The sequence below is a fragment of the Phoenix dactylifera genome, unplaced genomic scaffold (genome assembly GCF_009389715.1).
Source record: "Phoenix dactylifera cultivar Barhee BC4 unplaced genomic scaffold, palm_55x_up_171113_PBpolish2nd_filt_p 000565F, whole genome shotgun sequence".
In the NCBI taxonomy this organism is placed as follows: Eukaryota; Viridiplantae; Streptophyta; class Magnoliopsida; order Arecales; family Arecaceae; genus Phoenix; species Phoenix dactylifera.
In genome coordinates, this window is record NW_024067970.1 from 15,057 (window position 1) to 34,216 (window position 19,160).

At 41.6% G+C, this 19,160-nt stretch overlaps 1 protein-coding gene and 2 long non-coding RNA genes across 3 annotated transcripts; 1 reads left to right on the forward strand and 2 right to left on the reverse strand.

Moving 5' to 3' along the window:
* Positions 1-713: 713 nt before the first annotated feature.
* Positions 714-10,166, reverse strand: LOC103696784. Its single transcript, XM_039119525.1, has 6 exons — positions 9,727-10,166; positions 4,739-4,813; positions 4,329-4,634; positions 4,105-4,187; positions 1,228-1,315; positions 714-969 (listed from the first exon to the last, which is right to left on the reverse strand). Exons 2-6 carry the CDS (start codon positions 4,791-4,793, stop codon positions 863-865), a joined length of 639 nt encoding a protein of 212 aa, XP_038975453.1. The 5' UTR covers positions 4,794-4,813; positions 9,727-10,166; the 3' UTR covers positions 714-862.
* A 3,113-nt stretch (positions 10,167-13,279) lies between these two features.
* Positions 13,280-14,872, reverse strand: LOC120106559. Its single transcript, XR_005508690.1, has 2 exons — positions 14,682-14,872; positions 13,280-14,222 (listed from the first exon to the last, which is right to left on the reverse strand). It is a non-coding gene; the product is annotated as an uncharacterized LOC120106559 (long non-coding RNA).
* Positions 14,873-18,363: 3,491 nt separating this feature from the next.
* Positions 18,364-18,742, forward strand: LOC120106558. The gene is made up of 2 exons (XR_005508689.1): positions 18,364-18,399; positions 18,498-18,742. It is a non-coding gene; the product is annotated as an uncharacterized LOC120106558 (long non-coding RNA).
* Positions 18,743-19,160: the final 418 nt, after the last annotated feature.

Here is a 19,160-nt window from a genome sequence, read left to right on the forward strand (position 1 = left end):
ACCACCAATGCCAGCCCACTCTCAATGCTTCCACTTTTTTTGTCTGGAGTCTTTGATCTCCATAAAGAAAAGAAAGGAGACCCATCCATGCTATAATTATCAAGTCCATACATCAAAATGCACCATCAAGTATCGAACTCAAAACTTGATTACCAAGCAAAGGGACGCGATCGTTAGGACAAATCCTAGTTCACATCTAACAAATTTATATTACTTCTACGTTGGAAAGCTAGTCACTCATATGCATAATGTTAAACTAATTTCCATCAGATCTCCTGGAGGCAAAAAAAAAACACTGCTCAACCCGTTTACAGCCCTGCTCGTCTGCTCCTAAGAGAGCTGGCCTTAGCTTCATAGTGATAGTTCCATGAATTGATAGCCCAATGAAGCAAGCTGCCATAAAACTTTCTCAAAGCTCTTGATAGCTTCAATATAAGCTCTCAGTACGCGGTGCGACTGTACGTGCTTGACGAATGGAGGGAAAATAACTAGCAAATCGGTGAACGGGGTCTTTTGCAAGGGAAAACACAAAAGTTGCCTTAGAAGCTCGCAGTTCCCAAGGGCTGGAGACTGGCATAGCCCACCTCTACGATCCTTTGAAAATGACCGTCCCCCAGTACGAAAAACCGAAGGTGAAGTAGACAGAAGCAAAACAACAAACTCCATACAATATACACGCAAAACTTACAACGATACATTGCTAAGAAAGCTGGTAAAGTTTGTAACACACACCCCCAAAGTTGTAACACCTTTATCCAGCAACGAAATTCACAGATGCCATTAAATATCTTTAGAGAAATATTGGTAGCTTTTTGATGCTGCCACAGTCGAAATTTACCAAACAACAGAGAAGAAAGCAAATTCATCTGCTATAGATATCATCTTTCAGCTTGAGCTCCAATGTCTGGTCAAGAAATGGGTACCAGTCAAGCTCGGGCTCCAGAAGAAGATCCTCTAATTTATCATTACCTGGAAATATCAGTTAGTAACAAAAGTTGAAACTTATTAGAAATTGAATATTATGGATATGCCATAACTGAGAATTATGCAATCAGATAATACAATAAAAAACTGCGATTGCGAGCATCTTTTTTAGGAACATAATAGTGGGAGAAACTATATTATATGGGTAAAAATCTATTTGAATTTGCTGCCTGTCACGCGCACGCGCGCACGCGCGCACGCAGAGACAGAGAGAGAGAGAGAGAGATATATATAGAGAGAGACCTGAATTCAAGTGAGATCTGGCCCTGGGAGGAAGCACCTCTGGCTCTAACTCCAGCTTCCCAATGCTTTCGGTAACATCAGCAGCATCCTGCATATAAGCATTGCAAAATTCAAGACCGGTCCTAGCATGAACCAAGAATCCATTCCTACAGTCAAAAACTGGGCCAGCAGTCACTAATATGCATGCCTAGCATCCCTAGTTCATGGTATCCTCAAATTATACAATAAAGGGGTCGCTCAAAAATATCAGCTTACCTGAAAAGATATAATCATGAAGAAAAATCTATTTCTTGTTTTGGTTAACATTATAAGCAAAAGAAATTTTGCATCTCTCTGTGATTTATAACATATCAGCAAATAGCCGAGTGCAGAAAAAGGACAAAATTCAGAGTGAAGAACTAGCATAAATCATGGACTGGACAATAATGATTGATGCAAGGAAGCAACCTACGAGCACATATATACTTAAGCATAATTGCCTTCCCTGGTCCTAGGCCAACAAATAGCATCAAGAAAATTGATAAGCCACTTGGAATCCAAGCAAAGGGATTAGGCTAAGAAAGATTGGAGGTTCAGCAAAAGTAGAGAGAACTGCCAAGGGCATACAAACAAAAGGATGAAGGATCAGCTATTAAATAAGAGAAAATATCCAGGATTGCAAAACAATGGAGACATAAATGGGAATGACAGGGTACTGCATTCATGTTCCACAGGCCAAGGAACCAACACAGCGCATCATGCCATCTTGGAATGAACCATAAGAGCATACTAGTTATACTAGTAAAATGACATAACAAGCATGGCACCAAAGACAAGGACCAAAAGGGGAAAAGTTACATATTTACTGTGGTTTCCTTCTGTATTGTTAAGTCAAACAAGTTAGTCTACCTTTACAGCTGATGTACAGCAGTTTCATATTTATCATTTCTCAAGTACTTTATTTCTACTCTTTATGAAGTACTAAAATGAGGTGATATCTATTATTTGAAAACAACATCTCATGCTATTGGGACATTCTGCAATGTTTAAATAAGCATGTGATTCAAAAATAGCTGAAAATACTAAAACAATTAAAAGCTAGACTTCAATTGTGTAGAAAAAAAAGCTAGACTTCAATTTCAGAAACTACCCCAACTATTGAGAAAAAGCTGGATGGTGTTACAGACTTAAAATTCAGATCTCTTCCAGGAAATAGTCATGCAGCATTATAAAGATTAAAGAGCTTGACAGGTAACAAATATCGAACAGTCAATTCGTAAATGTGTGGCCAGATTTACTTCAAAAAATGACAAACTCTACATTGGCTTGCGCCAGGCAATCTATGAGAAACACATTTAAAAACAGAAATATGGGAAACACATCATAACGCTTGTGAATCCAAAAGAAAGAGAGAAAGTGTTTAAACATAGTATCTTTATGTGATCATGCATACATTTATGCACTCTAATTATCGCTTTTAATATGGCTCTTATCACAATCGTGTCCATTTTAACCTATCCTCCCTCCCGCTAAGAGGCTTATAATTGCACCACTGCATTATCATGCATTAGAAGTAAATTTCAAAGTTTCCTTGGGTTACTGTTCATCTTATCAGCACAACAGACAATGGCAAACTAAAAGCACCACAACCAGATTGATAAAAGACAAAAAAAAATAGCTCAACTAATATTATTTTCTTTGATAACATCAGCCCTTCAAGAAAATAACAGTAATGAATTCATAAATTTGAATAAATGACAATCAGATGAGAATAACTACAAGTTTCTAACCTAAACATATATTCTAAACCCCTTGCTTGGGTAATTCAAAGGACTTTACCATTTTTTTTACCAAAAACAATTCCAAGAAAAATATGAGAAATACGGAATTCTAAATCAGAAACCTGCAATATACACGGCAGCAACCAACATAGTGAGGAAAAAAGGAAATGAACCTATGACAACACTTGACATCCTTTGCAAATCAATAGCAAATATCATGACTTAATTGTTTTAGGCTTCCCAATCCTACATCCTTACAACTTGCATGATACAGATGAAATAGATTCGAATCCAAAATCAAGGGGGCATTGAATGTTGAATGATGAACTACAAGATCTGCTATGTGTCAGAGCTTATTTGTAGAAGTCCAATTGGCATCTGCTGAGAAAAGATAGCTGATCTCCCTTTCCAGCTTACGCGCTGCACCAATAAAACTCCAACTCAGTTTAGCATCAACAACAATATAACACATTAGTTTAGTCCCTCCTCCATCATTATTTGGTCAAATTAGTTTATGAATGTCCTTCTATGATCCAATGTTCTTTTCTGTAGTAAAAATCGTATTGCCATCATGGTACATATCACATTCATTTAAGCGATGCAACATCACCAAGTGGCAGGGGAAGGAGGTAAGTCCTACTCCAAAATCTAATAAGGTAAAATTCTGAATGGTTGAAGCCTTGCAAGAAAATTAATTTAAAGCAAGGAAGACTGCTTCTCAACCACATAAAAGAAAACCAAGATAGTATAATATGCATCTCCAGTGCACAGGACGGGAATTGACCAGAGACTTCAATACATGCCATATAAGAGGTGACAAAAAAGTTTGTTATAATGTTGTACATATTCATGTTAATGATCAAATCAAAGATTAAATAAATCCTCAACAGATCAACATAAATATTGCGATTGTTAAGAAAAGAAATAAGGAGAAATAAAACTATGTTAGGTTCTCGTTCTACTGTCTACATTGGTCAAAATTGTGAAGTATGCATTTTTTTTGCAATTCTAACACACGAAAATGATTCTAGTCCATTTCCTACTGTCTACATAATTTCATATATAATTGTTGCTTTGATAAAAGAAAGGGCAAGAACATTTGCAGAGGGCCACATACCACCCTTGGCAATCCAAAGTTATAGGCCATGTCAGTCCATTCACGAAGTGCAGACATAACTTTATCCACTTTCTTTCTTACACCTGAGTTAGACAGACACAGAAAAATAAAAGAATTGCAACCATATATAAATGTAAGTGACTGAAAAATTTACACAAATTAGATTAGAAAAATGGAGTTGGTGAGAACAATGGAAAGAAAAACTCAAGGAGATGAGCATTTACGTTCTTTATCCTTTTCTTTCTGGAGTTTTCGCTGCTCAGTTCCTGTAAAATGGGCATGCTCGATTCCCTGCTTGGCCCACTCATGACATTTCTTTATTTCCTCATCAGTCAGAAAACTATTCTTTGAGGCATTCTTGGGGTTCTCATGGTCATGCACAGTAGCCTTATCTTTCAAAGTAGATCCCTTAGTTGCACCTGTTGGCAGAGGTTTTCCAGCTTTTGAAAGATCCCGCAAAGCTTTTCGTTCATGACGTGCCGGCTTGGCAGGCTTGGGCACATCAGCCTTTATGCCATCAACACCTTTGCCTAAATGGAACAAGAATCATATCCCAACGACTAGAAATGAAATTCCAAATACAGGTGCATACCAAAAATTTACACTTACAAAGAAAAGTAAGAACAGGAACTACCTCTATGGAAGGGCAAATTTTCATCTAGAACAAAAATAGGAGTTTGGGAGGCCATGTGAACTTGCTCCAATAGACCTTTCAAAGTCCAAAATAAAGCACCATGGTATACTCAAGTTAATCCATGAGAAGTCAGTGTTTATCATAATCAAATATATAGAAATAATTAAAATATTCAGCGCAGAAATGGAATCAAAAAGCAGCCATACAACTAATACAGTTCAGTTATCACTCTATATCTTCAGTAAACTGAGGCATTTACCATTCAAGGATTATATGACTTATAAATTTGATCACAAGACACGTCCACAATTCACCGATTTAAAGAAAAATAAAAAAAGGCAGGCAGATGCATATACTAACTTTGTAGACTTAAATCTAAACGACGCCTCCATAAAAATCAGAACATCTAGCATTATTTCTAATCATCTATACATCTTGATTTAAAACCCTAAACAATTAAGCTTTGAGATCTTCTTCCAATGTAAGTCTTGAGAGATCCCAAGATAATAAAATTTTCATTAATTCGCAAGAAAACAGAAAACAAGATCGTTAAATATGTTTAAATCTCGAGACCTAAAATTGTAGATTCTTAAGCCATCCAGTTTAAATAACAAAGAAATCAAAATTAGAAAGAAAAAATCCGACAAATCCCTCAAGAAAGATTAAGAAACACAGATGGAGGTATGCAAGGGAAACCCTAAACATTGGGGATTGAATTGATGCAATAAACAGGAACTGAAGAAGAAACATTACTGGAGATTGATTCTTGGAAACGAGAAGAAAAACCCTAGTCGATGAGATTTGAGTGCAATCCTTTGTCAAAAACCGTAGCAAAAGCCTCCTCTCTCGCTCTGCGGCAGGAGCGAGGAGCAACAAGTATGGGAAACAAGATGCAAGTATTTGAATACAGAGCTGAAAGACGTTTATACCCCCAGTCCTCTCAAGGGCCACGATCGTCTTGATTGATGCATCTTATTTTTATAACGGTTGAGATCGTCCCAATCGCTGTGCTGCTACGACCTTCAACGCTAATTAAAAGGGTCCAATAAGAGGCTGGGCCAGTCCAAAAGACGCTCCGGGTGGACTTAGCAATGAGGCAATCAAAAAAAAAAACAGAGCGGGAGCCGTGGGTTGGTTGGGTGCTTTAATCTTCATGCATGGCGTGTGGAAATTGGTCGGACAATTAGAGGGTGTTGTTCATCGTTTGGTCCGATGTGAATCCATCTCAGCTCCGAGAGGGGGTGTCCATGGCCAACATGTCGAGCAACAATGGCCATCCACCTCCAGTGGGAGGTGAGCAGGAGCATCCATGGAGGAGGGCCGTTCAAGGGCAGAGGGCTTGCCTGAAAAATAGAGAAAGAGCCAAAGAGGGCTTGTCTGGGTCCTCTGGGAGAGAGAAGAAAGAGAGACCGGTGGGAGACGCCGAAGAGGGTGGAGAGCCGGATCCCGGCAGTGCTGCCGTGCCCGCCGCCAAAGGAGAAGAAGTCACCGGCGGGGGCCTACGGGAAGAGGAGCCGACGAGGGCTTCGCCCAAGAGGCCAAGAACAGCTACTTCCACCTGTCGGCGCCAGATCTAGAAGCGTTCTTCGCCGGTTCGCCCTCGCGAGTCGCGCCCTGGCCCCGAAGGTAGATGTCCTGCGGCTCCTGCCGAGAGAGGAGAGTCTCTCTCAGAAATGAAAAGCCTCTCTTTCTCAGCTCTCTGTGTCATGCCCCGGATCCGGATCCGTGACACGGCTATACTATTGCCGACTACCGCCCACAATAGCACGAAACCTCATACATGGGGAACAGGGTAGTCAAACCAACCAAACCTTTATATATGAAAGTATTCTTAATACAACATGCTGGTCAGTACCCAAATACAGAGCTTCTATGTAGTTTATGTACACAAAAGTATACTTATTTTACCCCAAAGGAAAGAAGCCCTGATACCAAATTAAAGTGTCTCTGATAGCTATCAGTGGTGAGGATCTGAAAGAAAAATGTAAATGAACGGATATGAGCTACACGGCTCAGTAAGTAATCATACATAATTTTACCGGATCAAACATAATGATAACCATGTTTATGCAGGATTTGAGAGGCTAACATATACATTAAATGTCCATTGTTCCATATACAATATATATATATATATGCAAATCGAGCTGTAAATTAATGCATGTACCATCATGATATTTCATAAACATGAAATACAACGTAAAACTTTGCCATTAATCCAAGATTTTAAATCCATACTCCTATAGTAGTGCAGCCAAGTTATTATACCCACTGGCGGGGGCCATATGCGCATGCCGAGTTATTATACCCACTAGCGGGGGCCATAAGCACATGCTGAGTTATTACACCCACTAGCGGGGACCCTTGCATAACATCTGAGAGTTCATAAATCATAATTTTCATAAATCATACTTTATGAGTTATTTGAAAACTGATTAATGGCATCTCAAATTATTAAGTTCGTGGTCATGCTATGAATATCATTTTAATGTGTTTATGATACCATATTTCATGGAATATATAATACACTTGAACCATGCTATCCTTGGTAATTCATGCACATCTACTAGCATATGCTTGATTCTGTAAAAATACTAAACATGTTTTAACAGGGTTTGAGAAGATGACATGCATACTATCTAACAATTTATCATGATAAAATATTCATGCTGAAACAATAAATCCCTATTTCATAGCAACATGTATCTTACTTAACAATTCATTATGATGAAGTATGCATGCTGAGTCAATAAATTCGTGTTTCATGGCAACAAGTATTTTCATGAAATACACATAAAAAAAATCGTGCCTCCGGCATGCTGTGGTCATACTCTCAGATGCTACTGCGAAGTCATTGGCGGGGCCAGCTCAGTTATTAGGCGGCCACTGGTGGGGCTGGCTCAGTCATTCTCGGCCACTGGCAAGGCCGGCTCAGTTGCATTCGATCAGTAGCTCTTAAGAGTCCGTAAACAATACTTCTTGTAGGTAGTACCTCATGGATGCTACGGCGAATTCATTATCGGTCACTGGCGGGGCCTGCTCAGTTATTAGTCAGCCACTGGCAGGGCCGGCTCAGTCATTATCGGCCACTGGCAAGGCCGGCTCAGTTGCATTCGGCCCGTAGCAATAAAAGCCCTTAGGTACCCTTTGCAAGATGTGCATATAGCTAGATGCAATTCATCATTATTCTTTACACTTGTAACACAATTATACTAATGACAATCATGATAATGTAATCCAATTCATCTTGCATGCATAATAAAATCTGCATAAGCATAATGTATGCATAATCATGGATTGTATGACTAAAACATGCTACTCGTATACATGCTCCATAATTCATAGGATTAGAACAAATTGCTTCTATTTTAAAACATATATGCAATTTAAATTGCATGCATAACGCTCATTCTCATAATACATGATCTATAATAGAATTAAGACGGGTTACTTATATGCGTGATCCATAGAAGATTAGGACAGGTTACTTACTTTTTATAATACACCCATTCATGAAATATATACACGAATAACACTTTAAAATCTTAATAAACATAGTACTCACATGATCTATAATAAGATTAAAATAGATTACTTACAGTGATTCGCTTTCCAAATTTCTCAAGTTCAGGTGACAAATCCTTAATCATATTTCTTACATTATTCCCCATTTATTTATTATAATATTTTTTAGTTCATCATACTATGAACTTACTTGCTTGGATCCCATCCAAGGATCTAGCCCAAGTCCAATTTACCCAATTTAGAGCCTTTGGGGCTCGTTTAAAACCAGATTGGGTCCACATAGGTTAATTGGGTTTTTAATTAAAGGATTGGGCCCGGTTCATGATTGAGTCCAGCCTTTTCTAGCCAATTCGATCTTCTGATCTGGTCAATAGGCTTAGTCCCAAGTTTAATTGGGTTTAATTTTTGGTTCAGAGTCAATGTGGCTCATTTGGGCCTGAGTCAAGGTTAGCCCGAGGTCAATTTGGTCTTCTATCAGTTGAATTGGGCTTAAATTGAGCCTGATTCATAATCAATTAGGTCTGCTGAGACCTACATACTTAATTGGGTTCGGACCTGGTTTAAATTGGGCTCGTCCAGACTTAGCCCAATCTGATTGGGCTCGGGTTCATGTTCAATTGGCTAAACCAATTTCTTATTATTGGGCTTAACAGGTTTCGGACCCGAACCCGATTCCGACCCGTTAACCCACTCTTTTCTTTTCTCTTCTCTCTTTTTTTTTCTTTTCTTTTCTTTTCTTTTTCTTTCTCTTTTTCTTTCTTTTTCTTCACTGTTTCTTTTCTTCTCCTTCCTGAAGCTTCCCCTTCTCCTCCTGTTCTTTCTTCTTCTCCCCTTCCCCTCTCTCGCCTTCTGTGACCGAAGAGGGGCGACCCCTTGCCGAGGCTCAAGAGGGGGGGCCGACTTGAGGCCGACGGTGCCGGCTGCGGCCGCGGTTCTGCCCTCTCTCCATCTCATGGAGAAGAGAGAGCTCGGAAGAACGGCGGCCGGCCCTCTCTTCTTCCCATGGAGGAGAGAGAAAGCTCGGGAGGGGAAGAGCCCGCGGCGGGGACCAACGGCGCCGGCGACGCTCACGGCCGCACACGGGTGAGTCCCCTCTTCCTTGTCTTCTTTTCCTCTCCTCTTCTTCTTCTTCAATTTCCCTTCTCAAACCTCCCATATTCTCTCTCGCTCCGAAGCCCTCTCTCTTCCTCTCTCTATTCTTCTCCCGTGAAGGAAGGAAGCGTGCTTGGGAGGGCCGGGCCACGGCCGGCGGTGCCCGTGGACGGGCTTGCGGCGTCCTCAGCCGTGCCTGCGGCCACGCCCTCGGCCTGCCAGCAGCCGACGCCCGCGCTGACGGTAATCGCGGCCGAAGCCGGTGGCCGTCGCCGGTGGCCCTCGGCCTGCCAGCAGTCCCCTTCCTCCCTTCTTTGTTTCTTTCTTCGTTATTCTAAATAAATTAGGAGAAGAGAAGGCACGGGGCTTACCTAGCTTCTGGGGAGTACCAGCGACGATCCTTGCTTCAACGCCTAGGCCGACGGTTCTGAGACTCAGACTCCGTTCTGTGGGAGGAGGAGGAGGACAGAGAGGGGGGGTTTGGGATTTCTTAAGCGATGGTAACTGCTCAAGCTGCCGGCAGCTGTCCCTCCCAGCAGCGAGCTGTCCATTCCCTCTATTGACTGCAGGACCTCCCCAAAGGAGGAGGTGGCGGCCTCCAAATGGCTGGCTACATTGGGCTGGCCCACAAGTCCAACTAGGTATGGGCTGCTGAATGGGCCGGTCCTCACACTCTAGCTCCCCTTCTTTCTCTGGAGAGGATAGAACTCCGTGAAGCCGAGAAGGAAGGGGGAGAGGAGAACAGCCAAAAAGACTGAAATGCCTGTGGGAATTGGAAACGACGAAGGGAGCTTTGAGCTGCTGGGATTTGTTTTACAGCGAACAAAGAAGATCTGTTCAGCTATTCCCGGCTGCGATGGGATTGTGCCGGAGACTCTTTTCCCACGTCTTGTCAAGTCCCCCATGGCCAGTAGCTTTCGGTCTTTTTTAGCGGCAATTTATATAGCTCTAACATAAGTATACTATGCCAAATCAGCAGTACAGATAGAGAATATCTCTTATAGAAGTCCAAAGGACCTCCCCAAATACCGGACGACGAAGGAAGCAACCCAATCCGTTGTTCGGCTCGTCTCCCGAAAAACATATGCTACCTGAAGACTATCCATCTCCCGAACCAATCTGCGAGACTCTCTAATGAGAGGGTGGTCATCACCATACCTATCCAAACCCCGAATCCAATCAATCACCACAGAAGAATCTCCTCAAGATGCACCCGCTCGGCACCGAGGAACCTCCTTGCTTATGACAACCCCTTCCATGCGGCCCGAAGCTCTGCCCTTACAACAGTGAGACCAGGCGTCCTCCGACCTCCGGCTGCTACCAACCTGCCAAAAGAATTTCTGATCACAAATCCAACACCCCCCCCCCCCCATATTCAATCTTTCACTGTTTCACTGGTAGCTTTTTTGGAACTACGGTGGGAATTTCTTGGGCCGGGCCTTAGGCGACCGCCTCAGCCGCCTAAGGATTAAGCCGGCTCTGACAAGAGCACCATAGAGGAGGGCCGTTCAAGGGCAGCAGCAAATAGAAGATGCACAGGATATTGGAGAAGGAGATTGCAACCTTGCAGAACCATTTCATGGAGGTTCTAGTCTTGCCGGAGATCCGAGAGAAGAGGGAGAAATGGGCAAAAACGGTGGCAGTTGCGAGAAATCTTGGGAGGAGAGTGTCGCTGAAATTAATTGCTCGGGAGATCTTCAAACAGCCATTTATGTAGTCTCATCAACCTTACAAATAGCATAGCTCTCTAGCTCTTGCACAGACTGGTTTTGGAAACCCCCCGAGTCATAAAAGTCATTTTTGTTTTTGATCCTTGAAGCTAAAAAGCCTAAATATGATGACGAAGAAGAAGTATCATTTCCTTCATCTCCATTGTAACTAAATTTGGAGCTTGTTTTTCTTTCTTTTTTTTTGCCTTGCTGATCACAGGGGCTGAGGAAGCTCTTGCATTCTTATGATTCACGTCAGATTCTGAATCAGAATCAAAAGGGTTGTAACACAAAAAACCAGGATCAGGAGAACATTGCTTAGAGACCTTAGATAGATGTCTTCATCAGGCTAATTTTAGAGATATCAACAGCAATAATTGCTGAAAATGCTTACAAAGATATCAACAAAAACGGTACGCAATCAGCAGAACCCCAATCACCACAGAAATCTGTCAATGTTACCTGTCAACACAAGAAAAGGCTACCACTTTATAACACTGATGCTATCTAACATTGGTTTCAACAAAATGTTATGAAAAAGAAAACCGCATAAACACAGTATAGGACCAAACACATAGATGGACATGAGGAAAACACAAAAACCAACATCACAAACAAGACCAAAAGACCATATGAATCAAAAAAGAGTGGCTGAAGATCTGTTATGCCAGCTCCAGAAAAAATGCTTTTCATTTATGGGGAACCAAGTACTCAAAAAACACTCATCTTCGATATGCTGGGAAAAGTACTCAAGATCAATTATGCCAGCTCTAGAAAAAATGTCTTCACAAAAGCACATAATTTCTATGATCTGTGGATCTTCGATGAGTTCCACGAAAGTAACCAAGATTTGCTAATACCTTACAAAAAATCTTTCTTTTTCTTCGAACTCTCCCAAATAAAAATACTTCCATTCTCAAATAAGAGTACAAGGAATTCCATTTTTATATATCCATGTAATGATCAATGAATAGTGATGATCAAAAAGAAGTTAACATTAGAAATTATATAGTTAAATAAACAGATCAAAGCGGTGGAAAACAAACAACATAGACAGGGTAAAAGAAGTGCAAATATCAGTATGATATACCGAATGGTCAATAAGATAGAAAGTGGAAAGGAAAAATGAGGAAAGAAACAATGCTAGATGTTACAAAAGAGTATTGAGAAGCTTTGATATCTGAGATCAGAAAATTCATTCGTAGATTAGCAGAATGTTGTTCACTGGCTTCAGAATTAATAAATAAGTTTTTGCAGCTATCTCCTGCATGATAGCATCCATGAAATTATTAAGCAATACCTGAAAACCTAATCAAGGAGATAGAAAATATATTCAAAAATATCAGTGACCATAAGGGGATAGGAACGCCACCAAGGTGGTAGCCTAGTGGTACTGGGGCAGCAATTCTAACCACAAGGTCCCAAGTTCGAATCGCTGCGGCGACGATTAAATTGTGGACCGGAGCTTACTACTTTGGCCACTGCTTGGACTTGTGGTGTAGGACCGCTCTTGAACCGCTAGTAGCCGGGGTGGTGTTGGGTGTGACGTACTCACACGTGGGACTCGAGCCAGAGCTCAGAGGAGTAGCTGAGCCGGGCCCACGGGTGGGGAGGGTATGAGTAAAACCGGTCGGGGTGCCCAACACATGGCCATTTCTGCCCGCATCGAACATTCTCCTGGCGGGGCGGGGGCCCAGTGGGGGCTGGTACGCGGGGGTGGGCTTGTCCCTTCCTCCCCCCTACCCCTTTCTTTTCAACAAAAAAATAAAAAAATAAAAAAATAAAAAAATAAGGGGATAGGAATAGAAATCTGAAGCATATTAATCAGTTATGGAGAAACCATATCAACACTACATATGTTCAAAACCAAAGGAGTACTGATTCCTCTATCGTGGAACCCTATCGCCCTCGTTCCTCAGTTTTGATTACTTTGATCACTTGTTCCTGGTTTAAATCGGCCATTTCATTAACTATTTTCTTGAATTATTGAAAAAAACGTGAAGGAGAAGTGGTTAAATTCTGTCTAACTTTAACCGTGTTCGAAAGTGTTTCAGTTGTTGGAGTGCTCGCCCCATCTGAAATTTCGGGCCCAGTTCGATCTATAGTTTATATCGGATTGATAAGTGTCTTATTTGCTGGATTAAGTATTCTTTTTTCCGCATTTGCATTCTTTTCTCTTCGTTTTTTTTTCTCTTGGACTTTTTTTGGGGTTAAGAATATTGTTAGTGAAATGGGAAGACCATTTCTTTTCCCATCTTCAATTCCAAGATTCTTATTTTGCCGATCTTTGCTTGATTCTGATTCCGCAGCTTCTGGTCTCGGTTTCTGGGTTTTGATTGCCGTCTCCTTTTTGGTTTTAGGGTTCGTACTTTTTTTGCTGATGGTGATGTTTTATGATTTATCTTGTTCTTTTTTTAAGGAAATTTGTGTGCGGGCTGAAAGTTCGTTAGTTTTGTGTCTGGCCAGAATCATGTGTCTTTTATTATCCTTGCAACTACTTTTGTTTCTAAATTCCCGAATCTAGGAGTTGCCATGCTCTTAATTATTTGTATTTTAATTACCTGCTATTTTTTTATTGCAAAATCCAAAACGAAATTAGGTATCGCATACTCTTTCTTATTTAAGAAATTATCAAATAATAAAAATATTGTTTTCATTGTATTTTATTATTATTATAAATGAAATATTTATTTGTGAAATTATTTTAGAAATAATTTTTGGGGTCCAACTGAATTGCAAAATAAGAATTAAGAATTATATAAGCTAAGAATTTAATCAATGATATTTTTTCGATCCTATTAGCTTATGATCAAAACCCGGGCCGGGCCGGGCTCGGGCCGGGCTCTACAGCAGAAATTAGGCCCGATGGCTATGCCCAGACCCGGCCCGGCCCGACTGTCGGGCTTAAATTTTTGTCCAGGCCCGACCCAACCTTATAAATCTGGTCCCAGGCCCGACCCGACCGGCCCGACCCGACCGGCCCGACACGACAGGCCCGACCCGACAGGCCCGACCCGACAGGCCCGATTTTTTTTTTTTTTGTTTGGAATCTAGAAATGGGCAAAAGTAACAATCCTCATGCTCATTATCCACCACAATCCTAATGCTCATTATCCGCCATAAGAATAGGTGAACTTTCGCTTGCCATTGACATAAGCCTATCAAAAAATTATACAACTAATTATACAAAAAATTCAGTTCATAAGAATTATCATAATACAAATAAAGCACCATCCAACCGGAAAAAAAAAAAAATCAGGGGAGAAGAAACTGAGAGGAGAAAATTCAGAGAATCTCCACCCTCCAAGAAGTCCATCTCCAATCCCCCGATCTTTCTTCCTGATGACCCAGCTGGAACTGGGTTACTGGAGCAATGTGAGGGAAGGAAAACCAAGACCAAAACTAAAAAAGAGAAGGGATGAAAGATCCCTCCTCTCTTTCTCTGTCTCCCGTCTCCACCCAAAACAAAACCACTGTCCCCACTCCCCACTCTCCCACTGTTCCGAGCTCTCTCGCTGCCCCACCACCTCTCTCTCTCTCTCTTTCTCTCTCCGGGCTTGGGCAAAATCTACCGGGATCGAGCTCGAAGAGGAGGAGGAGGAGGAGAAAACTCTTACCGGTGACTGTGAGTCGGTGACCGGAGCCGCGGAGGTTGCCGTCCGGGGGAGAAGGACGCGAAGAGCCGCCGGCCGGTCGTTGAAGAGGCGACGACACCGAGAGGAGGCGGCTATCAGGCTCTCAGCGAGGGAAAAGGGGGGGCGGGGGACGCGGCGGCGGCGGCTCTCAGCGAGGGAGGGGGGCCGGCGGCGGCGGCTCTCAGCGAGGGAGGGGGGGGCAGCGGCGGCTCTCAGCGAGGGAGGGGGGGTGCGGCGGCGGCTCTCATCGAGCGAGGGAGGGCGGCGGCGGCTCTCAGCGAGGGAGGGCGGCGACGGCTCTCAGCGAGGGAGGGGGGGCGAGGGAGGGGGGGGGGGTGCGGGCGGCGGCTCTCAGCGAGGGAGGGGAAGGGAAGGGAAGGGAAAGACCCAAAGGTTAGGGATTTTTGTTAAAAAATTTTAATATATTATAATTTATAACAGGATTTTATAGCCGGGCCGGGCCGAATCGGGCCATTTTTAATGTTTCCAGGCCCGGCCCGATTTTTTTGGTCGGGCCGCTTTTCCTGCCCAGACCCGACCAATGGGCTCTTTTTCAATGCCCAAGCCCGAAAAATTTCGGGTCGGGCCGGGCGGGCTGGGCGGGCCAGAAGGCCCGTGATCACCTCTATGTGAAATATAGTATAGTGAAAGAATAAATAAACAAAATTGTAAGTAAAAAATATTTTACTAAATTAATCTCCTATTCTCGAGGTCAATTGCAAAATATTGATCGTCATTTTTTGCAATTAATGGAAGCCCATAAATTCAGAATTAAAAGAATATAAAGAATTTTATGAAAAAAAATTTCAGTGATTTTAACGGTTGAGAATAAAGATCTTTAAGGATCCCACGCATATCATTGCCTAGAGTTTTATGTGGTGGCTATAAATAGCCAGGGTTGACTATCAGAACCATTAGTTACATACAAAAGTTGTGAGAGCTACAAAACTCAAGGGAGGAAGTGAGCATGAATCTTTAGGAGGCAATACGCTAGAGTTGCTAGTGGTGAGATTTATGTTCCTTTCACTTTATTCATTGTTTTGCAGAATTCTTTTATTGATTTTCTTCCGCTGCGGGGAAAGAATTCTAGATTTTCAGAAAAATTATTCTTCAACTGGTATTAGAGCCCAGGTTTGTCTAAGAGCATAGATCTTCTATTGTTGAGCAGATAATTGATTTAATTTGAGATTAATCATGCAATATGATTGTCTATGATTTTGGATTAAATTAAAATAAAGAAGAAGAAAGGATGAAGGAAAAGGATTTCACAGTTGACCTTTTTCCTTTCCATCCCGTAGACCTCTCTTTTTTTCCTACTCCCACAAACTTCATCTTCTTCCATCTTCCCGTTTCTAGTCCCTTATAGATCTAAACAGGGAGTATGAGGAAAATGAAGGAAAAAGAAGAGGAGGAAGCAGAAAAGTCTTCCTCACCTCCAGCTCACCTCCAGCCGGCCCCTCTGCACCGTGCCATGGCGGCGGAAGGGAGCCGAGGTGGCTCGCTCGCCACCCCCACGGGCGGACGCAGCCGCTGCGGCGGGCCGTGAGGGCGCATCCCGAGCCACCCCATGGCCGGCACAGGCCGGGGGGGTGGGGTTGTGGCGACCCCAGGGGCTCGGCCACTCCATAGACGAGCCGGGCCATTCCGCCGCAGGCGGAGCCCAGCCACCCCATGTCCGAGCCCGGCCATTCCGTCGTAGGCGAAGCCCGACCACCCCACGTCCGAGCCCGGCCGCTCCGCGGGCCGGCCGCCCGCCACGGGTGGCGTCGCCGCCAACCTGCGGAGGGGTCGCCGACCACGGGTTGCCACCATGGGCAGCCACGGGCTGCCTCTCAAAATAAAAACAAACAAACAAATAAAAAAAAAAGAGGAAACAGTTGGAAGAAGAAGTAGGGCAAAGGGAGAAAAATAGTTTAGGGTTTTCTTTTAATTGGGGCTTGGGCTTGTAAAGCCCTATCCAAATGGGTCCGTCGTTGCGGATTGGGCCTTTTATTTGGTCAGCCCATGGTTTAATTTATTTGCACCGTATTTTAATGGACCAGAATGGATTTTGGGCCTGAGGCTAAGAATAAGTAAATCCATTTAATTGTTATTTAAATATTAAATAATTTGAATTAAAGTCTAATTAGTATGACTAATGTACTAGAGACTATGCATGCCAATTTGACATGATATTTGGGTTTGATCCGATTGACCATAAATATTATTATAATAATGTTTTCAGAAAATATTATTTAATTCAAAAAAAATAGTGCTAAATAAGGTTATTTCAAAACACCTAGGCCCTCCATTGTTGGTAGATTGGAACACTTTTAATTAATCTTGTTGAAACTTAAAATAAGTTAATGCCATTATTAATTTTTGGAGTTCTGGTTTAGTTTTTGGAAAAATAAATGTGTGCATTAGTAGTGAGAGTGTTATTAAAATAGTAGCACAATCTCACTTAAAATGCATACCATTTAACAATGGATAACACTTAACCAAATGAACATATATGCTAATAGCAGAGGATTGTGTTTGATTTGGTGGCTAAAGAAAATCAAGAGTCATAGAAATTTGCATATAAGATATATGACATGAGATGTGATCATGATGATAGCATCTATTCGCTTTACAATTATGCCATAATTACCAAAATGGAATTATTATTGTACATAGGGTAAAAGTTCTTGATACCCCACTTAGACAGTGAATATAATTGTTATATTCTGGTTTATTTTTAAATACGATTATTATATTTGCTTGATTACTTTGTCTGAGTGGAGGTACCAATGGTTGAAAAAAAATCTAAGACTAGTGGAAAGCATATATGTGAATGTTTTCGCAGGTTAATCATGACCAACTTTAACCATATTCTAGAATTTTAGATGATAACCATTTGACTGGGCCAAATTTTATTGGTTAGAAGAGGAACCTAATGATTGTTCTCATTGCTTAAAAAGATTGTTCATGTCCTAAAGGGAGACCCACTACAGCTTGCTGTAAATTATGCCACCGAAGAGCAAAGGATTGCTTTTGATAAATGGTATGATGACAATGAGCTACTAGATGCTACATACTGGCTCTATGACCAATGTGTTGCAGAAGCAATGCGAGGGTATAACCTACAACAAGAGATATGCTTATGCATCTCTAGAAAATGTTCGAAGAGCAAAGCAGGTCCTGACGCCAGCAAATAATGAAATTGCTAATGACCACCAACATGGTGGAAGGTACTCCAGTTCAGGATCATGTCCTAAAGATGATTTCTCACATTGACGAACTGAAGACTCTGGGTGCAAATATAGATGGTGAGACCCAAGGTAGATGCGATCCTTTCATCTTTGCCTGAAAATTATAATCAGTTCATACTTAATTACATATGAACAAGATGAGTTCGACTCTATCTGAGCTGCTCAACATGTTGCAAACAGCAGAAGAACTGATTAAGAAGAGAAAGGTTTCTCTTATGCTATTTGATAAATCAGTATCCTCCTTTGGAACCAAGCCATTCATCCTAAGGGCAAGAGGTTCAACAATAAGAGGAAGTGGTCTCAGAAGTCTCGAGCTGGTCCTCCAACCAAGGAGACTAAGGAACAGTACAAGGGCAATACAGAGAAGAAGCCAAAAGAAAATTGTTTCCATTGTGGCAAGGCCAGGACACTGGAAAAAAAACTACTGCACTTAACTTACTTCTCTGAAGATAAGAAACCTTCTGAAGGTATGCCTCATCATTGAAATTAATTTATTGAATGGTCTAATTAATTCTTGGTGTGTGGATTTTGGCACTACCTCACACATTTGCAATTTCGTTGGCAGGGGTTCAAGAAAACCCGAAAATCAAATGATGAGAAGGTGACTCTGAGGATTGGGACGGGTGCAATTGTTGCAGCGACCGCCATCGGGACCTTTTATTTGAGTCTACTTAAGAATAAGACCTTAGTTCTAAAAGATTGTCTTTATGTTTCAGAAGTTCGTATAAATTTGATTTCTGTTTCAAAACTGGCTTTGTGTAGTCATTCATTGACTTTTAATTCAAAGATTGTTATTAAATTTCAAAATCATTTGTGGCTTCTGGTGATATTGTGATTGGTCTTTATATTTTTAAAATCATGTAGTAGACTCTGTTATTGTGTTGAGGGAGATGCAGTACCAGTGTGAAAACTTTAAAAGAAAGAGGGATGTGAATCCTACTTACATGTGGCATCTGAGGCTTGGTAATGCTAATCTTGATAAGATCAATAGATAGTCAAGGATGGGCCTTTGCAAACTTTCAAAAATTGAGCCTTATCTAGAATGTGAACCTTATTTGCAAGGCAATGACCAAGAGGCCCTTCACAGGAAAGTAGCTTAGAGCCATATGATTATTAGAGTTAGTACACAGATAAATGTGGTCCATTTAACCACATAGCTAGAGATGGTTTCTCATATTTCATCATGTTTGTTGATGATTATTCTAGATATGGTTACATAAGTCTGAAT

Coding starts and splice junctions, on each gene's coding strand:
- LOC103696784 (XM_039119525.1), bottom strand. CDS start 4,793: ATGGCCTCCCAAACTCCTATTTTTGTTCTAGATGAAAATTTGCCCTTC. Junction 4,188..4,328: donor GAAAGAAAAGGATAAAGAAC/GTAAATGCTCAT, acceptor TGTCTAACTCAG/GTGTAAGAAAGAAAGTGGAT. Junction 1,316..4,104: donor ACTTTGGATTGCCAAGGGTG/GTATGTGGCCCT, acceptor GCTTATATGCAG/GATGCTGCTGATGTTACCGA.